Source organism: Mauremys mutica, chromosome 20, assembly GCF_020497125.1.
Source record: "Mauremys mutica isolate MM-2020 ecotype Southern chromosome 20, ASM2049712v1, whole genome shotgun sequence".
NCBI classification, from domain to species: Eukaryota; Metazoa; Chordata; order Testudines; family Geoemydidae; genus Mauremys; species Mauremys mutica.
Window position 1 is genome coordinate 4,621,872 of NC_059091.1, and position 12,740 is coordinate 4,634,611.

General features: G+C 66.5%; 1 protein-coding gene across 2 annotated transcripts in view; it reads right to left on the reverse strand.

Annotated features, from left to right (window-relative positions):
* AGAP2 (ArfGAP with GTPase domain, ankyrin repeat and PH domain 2) overlaps nucleotides 1–12,740 on the reverse strand; it is a 52,837-nt gene extending 40,097 nt beyond the window's left edge. For both annotated transcript variants that reach the window (XM_044995273.1, XM_044995272.1), the window contains exon 1: nucleotides 12,545–12,740. In XM_044995273.1, the coding sequence (XP_044851208.1) occupies nucleotides 12,545–12,704 (160 nt within the window). In that variant the 5' untranslated portion in view covers nucleotides 12,705–12,740. The remainder of the gene's footprint in view (nucleotides 1–12,544) is intronic.

The window sequence follows — 12,740 nt, forward strand, 5'->3', positions numbered from 1 at the left end:
ACCCGCCGTTGGGCCGCGGTGTCGGTCGTGGAGCCGGCCCCCTTGGCGCTAGGTGCTGTACAAACGCAAGCCAAAGAGCCACCCCCTGTCCTGAAAAGCCTGCGTTCGTTGCTTTAACGGCGGCATTGCTGCTCACCCCCCCTCCGTCAGCTGTCTCCGGGCCGCAGCGTGGCCCTCGCCTGGCACCCGGTCTGGCAGGGTGCAGGGTGAGCTCCGTCTACCCCTCCACCTGCCCCAGCCTCCTTCCTTTGCCCTGCCAGGCCCCGCATGGCATTTCCTCCACCAGGCCCGATGGGCTGCAGAAGGACCCTGGCCCGACCCTCTCCGCTGCGCTCTCGAAGGCGGGACAGTTGGCATCAGCCGCAGATGCAGGGTGCAATGCCCCCCTCCCTCCTGCCTGGGGCAACAGGCCAGCAGGAGCTCAGGGCTGGAAGTGGGCTGGAAAAAGTGCACGGAGAGGGGCGGCTCCCGGCTTCTATAGAAATGAAAGTGACGCCACATCTGCCTGGGCCTCTGCCCCCATCAATTCACCCCCCCCCATCAATTCGCACCCCCGGCCTGGGGGGCGCTGCAGCCAGGTCCCCTCTCCCCCTTCCCAGCAGGTTATTGCAGGGGAGGGGACGGGGGAGCAGGGGAGGAGCTGCCCCATTGCTTACAGGAGGGGAGGGGGGAAGAGGGGGTGGAGTCACCCTGATCAGCTGGGCTCGTTCTGCTCCCCCTCCCCAGCTCTGATTGGCTGCTTACACCCCAGGAGGGGGAGCAGTGGGGAAAACAGCCAATCCCCCCCAGGCAAGGCTGCAATGTGCACCCCCCTCCCCCAGAGACCCTGCTCCAGTGGTAGGGATTTTACTTGCTGGGTGTGTGACCTCCTGGGCTCCGTGCTGGGTGGGTGGGTGAGGCCAGGGCCATCTCACAGAGCCTCACCCCCCTGCTTTCCCTGGCGGGGGGGAGTGTTAAGGGGCAAACAGCTGATCAGGGCAGTGGCCCAGGCAGGATCAAGCCAGAGGACCCTAGGACACGAGCTCTGTTGCCAACCTCCGAGCTCTGGCCCTGCGCAGCCCCCTCCACACGCGGCTTTGCCTGGGAGACCCTGCGCCCCCCTTCTGCCCTCCCCAGAGGGCGCCCCGCACCTCCTGGAGCCGGCGGGGAGCAGAGCGTAATGCAGAGCAGCCTCGGGGTGGCTGTAATTGCCACTGAGACACGGGGAGTGCCAAGGTGGCCCAAAGCCCCATGCGACCTGCCCCTCCTCCCCCCCCCCCACATCTGAGGTCATATAATCCCATCTGTGACCTCAAAATCGGTTGCCATGGGGAGCGCCGTGATGATGCCACCAGCAGACGCCCTGGGACACTCTCTGCTGGCCTTTTGGGCTGAATAATCCCCCCAGTTATTTAAGGCAAATCTAAATCTCGATGCCCCCCCGCCGTGCCCCCGCCCGCACTGCTCTGCTCTCACCATTGCTCCAGACGCAAACAGCCGCTCCTCACTCAAAGCGGGCGTTATTCTCGGCCCCCCTGCGGGGTACCTCTCTGCCACGTTAGCACTGAAACCCCCCTTAGGCCCTTGGGGCACGATTGAGGGAAACCAGCTCCCCTGTGCCTTGCGGTGGGGGGGAGCACTCGCCCCTGTACCAAGTAGGATTGCCAACTTTCCAATTGCACAAAACCCAACACCCTTGCCCCGCCCCCTTCCCTGAGGCCCCGCCCCAGCCCCACCCCTTCTCCAAGGCCCCTCCCCTGCTCACTCCATCCCCCCTCCCTCTGTCACTTGCTCTCCCCCACCCTCACTCACTTTCACAGGGCTGGGGCAGGTGGTTGGGGTGAGGGGTGCGGGCTCTGGGAGGGAGCTTGGGTGCGGGAGGGGGCTCAGGGTTGGGGCAGGAGATTGGGGTGCGGGAGGGGGTGAGGGGTGCGGGCTCTGGGAGGGAGCTTGGGTGCAGGAGGGGGCTCAGGGTTGGGGCAGGAGATTGGGGTGAGGGAGGGGGTGAGGGGTGCGGGCTCTGGGAGGGAGTTTGGATGTTGGAGGGGGCTCAGGGCTGGGGCAGGAGAGTGGGTTCAGTGATGGGTTGAGGGGTGTGGGCTCTGGGAGGGAGTTTGGATGTTGGAGGGGGCTCAGGGTTGGGGCAGGAGATTGGGGTGCGGGAGGGGGTGAGGGGTGCGGGCTCTGGGAGGGAGTTTGGATGTTGGAGGGGGCTCAGGGCTGGGGCAGGAGATTGGGGTGCGGGAGGGGGTGAGGTGTGCGGGCTCTGGGAGGGAGCTTGGGTGCAGGAGGGGGCTCAGGGTTGGGGCAGGAGATTGGGGTGAGGGAGGGGGTGAGGGGTGCGAGCTCTGGGATGGCATTTGGGTGGGGGGGGGGCGGGGTGCAGGATCTGGCCTGGAGGCTCCCGGTCGGCCGTGCAACGGGGCTAAGGCAGGGTCCCAGCCTGCCCTGGCTCCGCGCTGCTCCCAGAAGTAGCCAGCATGTCCCTGTGGCCCCTGGTGGGGGGCAGGGGGCTCCGCCTACAGCCCGCGCCCACAAGTGCCACCCCCACAGCTCCCATTGGCTGCAGTTCCTGGCCAATGGGCGCTGCGGAGTCAGTGCTGGGGGCGGAGGCAGCGTGCAGAGATGCCTGCCCGCCCCCCGGGGGGCCGCAGGGACATGCCAGCCGCTTCGGGGAGCGGCGAGGGGGCAGGGCGCCTGCCTTCGCCCTGCTGCGCTGCCAGACTTTTCGCGACCTCAAATCTCCCGGTTTGGCTTTAGTAGCCTCCAGGAGATAGGGCCTGATTCTGGGAGCCTCCCGGCGACACCCTAGTGCGGAGGGTCCAGCCGGGGATCATGGGGGTGTCGCTAACCCAGCCCCCCTGGTCCTGCAGGCTGGACAATATGGCTGCCGGCTGCCCAGGGCCAGGGCTGCCATCTTGGCAGACGCCCAGGCTGCAGCCGGGAACAGCCAGCTCAGGGGTGGTGGGAGCTCTCACAGACCCACGTGGATCAGAAGCGCATCACGTGACACTGGCGCATCTCCCTCGTTTCGCCCACCCCTTGGAGCCACCACGAAAGGCCTGGAGCCAGCTGCTCCAGGGGATCCGGGTCCCTCTGGCCAGGGCTGGTTTGCCAGCGTGGTGGGGAGCCGCCTCCACCCCGGGCGCGGTTCCTTTCCTGCAGAGAGCAGCTGATCCTCGAACTCAGTGCTGTTTGCTGCGGGGGGCAGAAGAGGGTTTTTCCGCCCCCTTTGCAAAACGCTGCCTGTGAGTTCAGCCCGGGGGGACGGGGAAGGCGTCACGGCCCTGCGAGCTGAGGCCGCTGTGAAACTCCAGAGCAGGCCTAGCCCCCGGAGGTGCACGGCTGGCCGCTCACACCCCCCCAGCTGCATTCGTCCACCCCGCCCAGCGTGGGGAACAAACTTGCCCACCTCCCGCTCCCGCCGGGCTGGGCTCATGCAGCAGCTCTCCCTGTTACACACTAGACATTACCCCATTTTTCGAATGAAAGCACAAAGCCCCGGTCATGCCTGCAACGCGTCCGCGCAGCGACCGCCACGGTGTGAGCCGCCTCCCAGCAACTGGGACCGTGACTCCGCCGCTCACACCTAGCGCCTGGAGCAGCAAGGGGCTCCCTGGGAAGCGGTGCCAGCCTGGCACAGGCAGCCTCCTGGCACCTCCTGCCTGAGCCGCGAACGCTGGCGAGGAGCCGTTACTACTGCGCAGGGCTCTATGGGAGAACGTCCAGTTACCAGCCAGGGGTGCCAGGCACCCAAGGGTGCCAGGCATGCAGAGGAGGGGTTGGGGGATAGTGGGCCCTGTGGGGATCCCCTCCCCCTGTGCCCGCCTCTTCCCAGCCCTCCCTGACGCAGCCCCTGCCTGCCTGGCGATGGTGACTCAATCTGACCTTGGAGCCGAGCACAGAGGAGGCTCCAGAACTGACGTGCGGGTGCTGATGGGGCAGCACTGGAGCTGGCAGCAGCGCATCACCCAGAGCTGCTGCCTGGGCAGGGCTGGGCCTGAAGCCCCTTCCCAGCTGCTAAGGCAGCAGGCAGGACCCTGGGGAGGGGGCATCTCGGGGGGAAGCCCAGAGGCACTGATCTCAGCCAGCAGCGTGCGGTGCCAACTCTCATGGGGTTCACCCAGCTGTGACGAAGGGACACCAGCGCCCGCCCCGGGGTGGCACCAGGTGGGCACAAGCTCAGCATGTGCTGGTGTGAGATCACCCGGGATTCTCCATTCATCCCAATGGGTCGTGGGGAGTGAACGGGGGGCAGCTTCATCCACTGTCCCACTGCCACCACCACCAACACCCCACTTCCTCCTTCAGCCCCCCAGCCTCAACACCCCACTGCTCCCCCACCAAACACCCCCACCGCTAGCCCCACTCCCCCGCAGTCGGTCTGCCAGCCCCCACCCACCATGCCTTGCACTCCGCTAACCCAGCCAGGCAGCAGAGCTGCGGCTCCCCCAGTGGGGGGGGGTCCCCCCCCCCGCCCCGGCAGGGCTATAATAAGCTCAGCCGTAGGCGGCTTTCGGGGAGGCAGGGCCAGTTACACGGGGGAAGCGGAGACAAGACATTGGCTTCCCGGCAGGGTGGTTGCAGCAGAGGGGACCCGCCCGGGCCCACCTGCTTCCTCCCTGAACTAGTCCCCGGAGAGGAGGGGGTGTCCCTCCTCCCCGCTGCACCCCAAGGGCTGGGGGAGAATGTGGCATGGTGCCCCCTGATCCCCCCAAACCCATCCCCCCATCCCGCTGCCTCCAAGGCCTGGGGAAGAGTGGGGCATGACCCCCCCCACCCTGATTCCACAACTCCCCTCCCTGCCCTGTGTCCTGGTGTGACGGGGGGCGGCTACCCCCACCCTGAACCCTCGCCCTGCCCAGCTGAAATGCAGGAAGCGTGTGTCCCCTCCCCGTGCAAATTATGGTAACCCCCCGCCCCACCAAAGCTGCCTGGCATGGCCCCACTGTGCCAGGGTGCTACAGCCCAGGCTCTGCCTTGGGGGGGGCGGACCAGTGCCCTGGCTCACAGAGGCAGCCCGGCCATGTGTGGTAAAGCGCAGGGTGCCCCCACCCTCCAGGAGACTCTGGGGAGCCAGGAGCAGCCCCCCCCACACTCGTGACAGAGCTGCTCGCATCGCCATGGCGACCCACCCACGGCGTGTGCTGCTGCTGAATCCCAGCTCGTTCCCCCAAACCGGAGCCTGCGCTGGGGGTGGGGGTGGGGGTGGGGGGTGAGTTCACCCCCTATCTCTAGCATGCCCCAGTGCAGCCAGGACTGTGACCCAGGCATCCCGGGGCCGGGCTGCCCATGGAGACGCCCCCCCCCCATGGCACTGGGCATCTGCCGGGCCCACCGGAGCACCACAGTGTCAGAGGCAAGAAGCATCCTCTGCCCGCTCCAGCCCATGGCCGAGCTCGAGGGAACCCTGCCATGGGCGGAGCAGCTGGCGGGGTCATCCGGGGGTGCCCGTCCCTTGGGCTGGGTCGAGGCAGTTTCAACCCCTGGCCTGGGGTTCAGGGCCCGGCTCAGCAGAGAGGGGCGGGCCTGGGCCAGGCAGAGCGGGCAGCCACCCCAGGGAGACAGGCTCCGTGTGCCTGGCCTGCGGCTCCCCTCCGGGGGGTTGGTTCCCGAGAGCCCTGCGCAGCCTCCCCGAAACCGCCGGGCCAGCTGCAGCCAGGCTGAGAGCCCGGCCCGAGCCCGGGGTCAATGCACCCCGCGGCACGGCCACCCGGCAGGATCTTCTGGGCTGCAGCCCTGCGGCCCCTCCTGAGAGTTCAGCCCAGCTGGGTTTCCCCATCGCCTCTCCGCCCGGGGCCATGGCATGGGCCGGAGATCTGGGACACGGTGCACCGGGGTGGGGGGTGGGGGATATCACCCAGCGCATGCCAGGCTGTCGGAAGCCGCGGCCGGCAGGATGGAGGTCGAAGCTGAGTCTGAAAGAAAGGGGAGGGGTCGATGGGAAATCAGGACCCTGAGACTGACAGTCCCCGGGGGCAATGGGGAGAGGACAATGCTCCAGGTCAGCCTGATTGACAGGGGCCAGTCTAATCAGGGAGGCAAGAAGCCGGGGGGGGGGGCGGGCTCCCCTCCTCCAGAGCTGGAATTGCCTGGGTCAGTCAGCATGGGGCAGAGCAGGGGCCCAAGCTGATCTGGGGAGCAGAGCCCTGCCGGCCAGAGAAGCAGCCCAGGGAGCAGGTTATTGCTGGGAGCAGAGTCACAGAAGCAGCCCAGGGAGCAGACCTGTGCTGGGAGCAGAGCTGCAGCAACCAGAGCCAGAGAAGCAGCCCAGGGAGCTGGAGGCAGAGCAGCAGCCGTGCTGAGGCCATTTTCCAGCAGCCTCGCTGCAGCGCAGCCCAGTGGCTAGAGCACTCATGAGCCCTGGGGCGGGGTCTAATCTCAGCTCAGCCACTGACTCCCTGGGTGCCCTTGGTCAAGTCACCGCTCCTCCTACTCCTCATCTGTGTCGGCTACACACTCCTTGAGGCAGGGGCTGTGTCTGCTCTCACTAGGCCCCAGGGTAACACACACACACACACACACACACACACACCCCGATGCCGGGTGCTTCGGAGGGAACAAACGGAGCGATCCATCCCCTGTCGCCCAGTCCCAGCTCCTGGCCGTCAGAGGCTGGGGCCGCCCAGGGTTGCATCCCTGACCAGCTTGGCTAACAGCCCTTGCTGCAGGTTTTTCTCGCGGCTGGCTGGCGTGGGGGCCTTGCTTTCCCGTTTGGCACGTTTCAGGGAAGCAGAAGACGAATCGAGGCAGCCCACGCGGCGGGGCCCGGGACGCAGCCAGGCAGCCGGCACTGCCGCTCCATCTGGCCAGCCCAGCGCACGTGACTGCGACAGGAAGATGCCCCCAGACGAGCCTGCTGCTCGCTTGCCCTTGGAGCTCCAACTGCAGCCAGTGGGCAGGGCCGGTTCCTCTCCGGGGCCCCTCCCGCGTCACCTCTAGGGGGCGGCCTCAGGTACACGCTTCCCTCCGCAGCCCCTGCCCGCAAACCGTGGTCATCCGGACTGTGTCCCCACCACGGGCCTCCTTGCCCGACCAGGGTGGCGAGTGGCACGTCCTAGTGGGGCAGGTGGCTTGAGCGGGCAACCTTTCAGACGTGCTGGGCCGAATCTTCATTTATTCACTCTGAGTTAAGGTTTCGGTGCCAGTCATACATATTAACGTTTTCAGAAGGTCTCTTTCTATAAGTCTATAATATAAAACTAAACTATTGTTGTGTGTAAAGTAAATAAGGCTTTTTAAATATTTAAGAAGCTTCATTTAAAATTAAATTAAAATGCAGAGTCCCCCGGATTGGTGGCCAGGACCCAGGCAGCGTGAGTGCCACTGAAAATCAGCTCGCGAGCCGCCTTCGGCACCTGTGCCATAGGTTGCCCACCCCTGGTCTAATCTCTCCCCATTCCGCCTCCCCCTCACCCAGGACCGGGGTGGCGAGATGGCGGGGCCGGAGCTGCTGGCTCAGCAGAGAAAGCCGAGGGCTGAGTGCATGGCATTTCCCCGCTGTGATGCCTGGGAAACCTCCCGGACCTGGCAGGCTGGGCGGAGGGAAGCCAAACAAGCCGTGTTGTCTCTCTCCCTTAGTTACCTGCTGGGGTGGCGCCCGGCTGCTGGAATTCACCAGCTGCCCACAGCTGGCCTGAGTCAGCAGCGCCGCCAGCGCCCGAGGGCAGGGGCTGGGAACCAGGGCAGCGCCGAGAGAGAAGCGTTCTTCGGCTCCGGCGCGCTCCGGCTTGATTCCCTGTGCCCAGGGCACAGCCACCTGCCTTTCCAGAGGTGCCCAGCTGCACCGCGGCAACCGGACCTCCTCCCCGTTGCCATGACAGCAGCACAACGGGTTGCTTCGGGGGATCGGGCAGCCATTGTCGAAAGGAAAGGGGTGGGAGAGGCCAGGTCGATGGGGCCAGCGAGTGCCCGGGGCCGGCAGCGGGGAGGACAGGGGGAGGCGCAGGACGGGCAAAGCCGACGTCACGGCAGCTCCACGGGGGCTCGGCTGGCACCGCACCCGGGCCACAGATGCCACCTGGCGAGAGCAGCCCGGTGAGCTCTTGGCTCGGGCGGAAATGCCAGCCTGCGTGGCAGCCACCAGCCGGGCAGACGGCCGGGGGCGGTGCCTTCGAGATGCCAGTGGCAAGGGGCACCGCAAGGTCTGAGCGACAGGGCCCCTGCCCCAGGTCGGGGGGAATCTTGGACTTCATCACCATCATCATCATCTCACGGAGACCTCCCCCCCGCCCCTCCCAGGCCCGATCCCCCAGCCCCAGCATCCCGGCCCACAACCCGCTGCAGCAGCAGCCGCTGATGGGGACCAGCCCCTACACTGCTCCACTGCCCCCCTCACCCCATAGCCAGCCCTCTGCTCTCCCCACAACCGGTACTCCACTGGCCCCCGGCCTGGCCCCGCTCATCCCATAGCCCCTCGCCCCCAACCCCAGCCAGCCCCTTGAATATAGATGCCCCTGATGCAACTGGTTGGCCACAGGGGTGGGTCCCAGCCCTTCACAAACACCCCCTCCCCTCGGTCCCTATAAAGGCACCGCGCTGCGTGTGCCAAACAGCACCGGCGCCCACGTCTCCTTTCTCGCCATGGCAACAGCTCCAGCACCCGGGATCCACCTCTGCGTCAGAGCCAGGCGAACAGGAGCCACCCAAAGAGCCGGGCGCGGGCACCGAACCGGGCTCCGGCACCGGCGAGAGGCAGCCCCGTCCAGGCTCCCCAGCAGGCGGCGGCGGCGGAGAACGAGGCGGTGCCACCGACCGCAGGAGTCAGGTGTCCCGTTGCACAGGAAAACCGCAGCGCTAAACGCCAGTGGCGGGGCCGGAAAGGGCCTGGCGAGGGGCCATCCGGTGCCGAGCCCCGGGCGGCTGCTGCCTGTGACCCCAGGCTGTCCCTCCGCACAAGGCCGGGAGCGATGGTGCCCACAGGGGGCTCGGTGCCCACAGGCCCCAACAGCCAAGGCGAGCGCTGGGCACCGTCGTTCTCCGATCGGTCGTCCCTGCCCCCAGCCCAGGCACCGTCCTGCCCAGCCGGGATGTGGCCATGGGACCAGCATCAGCCCGGCTCCCCGCCAGCCCAGTGCAACTCCCCTCCACCCCCCAGCACGGCCCATCCCCGCGCTACAGAATCAGCCCCCCCTCCCCAGCATGGTGCACCCCCCCCTCTGCTACAGAATCAGCCCCCCTCCCCAGCACGGTGCAGCTCTCCTCCCCCCCAGCATGGTGCACCCCTCCCCTCTGCTACAGAATCAGCCCCCCCTCCCCAGCATGGTGCAGCTCCCCCCATATATAGTGCAACTCCCCTCCCCCAGCACGGTGCAGCTCTCCTCCCCCCCAGCATGGTGCACCCCCCCCTCTGCTACAGAATCAGCCCCCCTCCCCAGCACGGTGCAGCTCTCCTCCCCCCCAGCATGGTGCACCCCCCCCCCCTCTGCTACAGAATCAGCCCCCCCTCCCCAGCATGGTGCAGCTCCCCCCATATATAGTGCAAATCCCCTCCCCCAGCACGGTGCAGCTCTCCTCCCCCGCAGCATGATGCACCCCCTCTCTGCTACAGAATCAGCGCCGCCACCCTCACCGCCCCCCGCTCCATGCAGCTCCCCCCCCACACACACAGTGCAAATCCCCTCCCCACCCCGCACAGTGCAACTCCACCCCCCAGCACAGTGCAACTCTCTCTCTCACACACACACACACACACACACGGTGCAACCCGCCTCCCCCCTCAGCACGGTGCACCCCCTCTACTACAGCATCAGCCCAGCCCCCCCGCCCCGGTGCAGCCCCCCTCAGCACGGTGCACCCCCTCTACTACAGCATCAGCCCCGCCTCTCCCCCCAGCACGGTGCAGCCCCCTCTGCTACAGCCTCAGCTCCCCTCCCCGCTCCCAGTCCCATACAAGGGGGAGCAGGCTCCCCAGGAAACTCGGAGGCAAACTCCAGCCGGAAGGCGCACAGGGGCCTGTTACCACAGAAACCTCCCTGCTGCTCGGAGCGCGCGGCTGTCATCGCCGGCTAATGGCTTAATGGGGCGGCACTAATGCTGCCAAGCAAGGAGCCGGCGAGTGGGGCGGGAGGGCAGCCAGCCACGTGGAGGCTGGGCTTCCAAATCCCCAGGGTGGCCAGCCCCTGGCACGACTGGTGTGTGTGCGCGTGTACACATGTGTGTGCAAGCCTGCGTGCATACATGTGCGCGTGCACGGATGTGGGCCGGTTAAGAGGTGGGTGGGTGGCTGCAGGCAAATGCGTGTGACGTGTGTGGATGCGTGTGGGTGTTTAATCCGAGGGTGCAGCTCTGTGTGTGCGCGTGTGCGTGCACATGTGTGCGTGAACGCAGGTGTGGTCGAACACCGGCGTGTGTCCAGTGTTGTGTGCTTGTCTGCGTTAACCCACGGGGGGCTGCACACCCGTTGGAGCGCGCGCCTGCACGCGGGTGTGAGCCAGTGCAGGTGTGACTGCACACAAGCATGTGTGTGCGCACACGCGTGTGCAGAGGGGAGGAGCCACTCCCTGCAGGAAGGAGCTCGGTGCAGAGGCCGGGGCGGAGGGAACTTTCCAGCTGTCAGGACCAGCTGTTGCCAATGTGAAAGGAGCGTCCCTGGATGGCCAAGTGTGGGACAGAGCTGGCGACCGGGAGCCCGGGGAAGGAGCTGAGCGTGGCAGCCAGCTGCTGCGGCGCCTGCTTGGGAGAGAGCTGGCAAGCTGCTGAGGGTCAGCCGACGGCGCATGCTCTCCCCGGGCATCGGGAAGGGATGCGCCTTTTGCTTGGCGGCTCTGGGGCACAGGGAGCGGGATGCCCCCGGGCTGGCTGGCGTCCCCTGCTGTGCCGGCCATAGAGAAGGAATACCTGGCCATGGTGTGGGCCCGTACAGAACTGCAGCCAGCGGTGGGCGGCGTTTCACCGTGTACACTGACCATTCACCCCTCACCTGGCTGCACCAAATGAAAGGGGCTAATGCCAAGCTGCTGAGAGGGAGCCTGCTCCTCGGGGGTGTGACATGGAGCTGGTCCATGTGAGGGGGAGGCCAATGTTACAGCCGCTGCTTTATCACGGGGCGGGGACCCTGAACTTCCCCAGCTCACTGGCTAAGGGACCCTGCTCAGTTCAGACTCGAAGGGGGGAGAGAAGTGACGAAGTGTGTGTGTAGGGGGGTCTTGCTTTTTCCTTGTTTTTCCAGTGGGTTGCATGCAGAGGGGGTGGGACTCAGTTTCCCTGGGGGTTACTGGTTTAACCAGGTGAGGGGAGAGGGAGTTTGTTGGCTCAGAGGACTGGAGAGGGAACTTGGAACCTCGGCCGATGGCCTGGAGGATGGAGACCCCAGCGACTGGTGACCTGACGGCCCAGCTCAGGAGTCTCAGCCGGTTCTGGCCAGTGGGAGGACATTGGGCTGCGGGGACAGGACCCCGGTACCCTGACCAGCCCGTTCCAGCCCCAGGGGCCAGAGGACAGAAGAGGCGAGAGGAGGCCCAGGCGACCCTGTTTCCCTGGACAGAAAAGTCAATGGACAGAGGCAGGGGTTGGGGCCGTGCTAGCGGATGCCCAGCTGGGAAGCAGGGGGGCTCTGGGCTGGAGAGGGGGAGCAGGCAGAGCCCCCCTGGCTGCAGGGGGACTGGGAGGTGCTGTGCTGGGGGAGGCCAGGCCTGAGGGCCTGAGAGTTTCCTGTGCTGCGTTCAGACGCTCAATAAGCCCAGATGGGGCTGGGATTTGATGGCTGCTGCCGGGGTGGGCAGGGTGGCAGAGTCCCCTCCAGCCAACTAGGGAGCCCTGCCCTGGCCAGCCCTCCGGCATCTGCATCTAGAGCCCACCCTGCGTGCCTGGGACACCAGCCGGGGGCAGGTTGTTTGGGGCAGAGGAGGCCTGCGTGACGGATGCCTACCCCAGCTGCCCTCCCCCACCGATCGCAGGAGGCTCCAGAAACCCACAGGAAAGCAGCCTAACCGACGAATCTCTACGCCACCACGGGACTCTCTCCCTTCCCCCTCCCCAGCCGTTTGCGGGGTCCCCTCTCTCTTTACACAGCAGCCAGAGCCACGAAAAGGAGGAGGGAAACCCAGTGTGCCCCTGCTAGCGCCAGCCTGGTCCCAACAGCACGGACCTGACGCTGCACAGAGCGAATCGCTTACTGTCTCCTCCAGCGCCAGCCTAACGCTCGTCCAGGGGGCCAGTTCCCCGCCGCCAGCCCCTGTCTGGGCTTGCTCCGACTGCCCCCTGCATAGCCCTCCCCTGCCCGGTCCCTCCCCGTCCCCCGCCACCCAAGCCGAGATGCCACCTCCTAAAGACTTGCCCTGAGAACGCAGGAGCCCTGCAGCTGCGTGACACTGACGAGCGACATCCGGGGAAGCGCAACAGGGTGCTCTGCGCTCCATCCCCGGCGTCCCAGCTCTCTGCGAGCCGCCTGGCCTTGTGCATTTCGGCGCCCGGCCGGGAGGAGCCATTCGGACGGCTTCCCACCAGACTCAGCGATCCAGCCGCGGGCCTTTGCCCCGGGAAAGCAGAGTCTCTCGCGGTCACCCCGCACGCCAGCCCCGACCTGGGGCAGAGGAGCCAGCCCCGCCACGCCCCTGCCGCTTACCTCGGACGATGCTCAGCGAGGCCTTGATGCTGTTCTTCAGCTGCTGGTCGTTCACCCGTTCCACCAGGCGGAAAACTTTGTTCAGATGCAGTTTGACCCCCTCGTGCCTCTTTGCCTCCACGCGGATGGCTGCAGACATCAACTGCTTCTGCACGTTCATGGTCCCAGGCCCCTCGCCCCGTCGGCTAATTCCTGG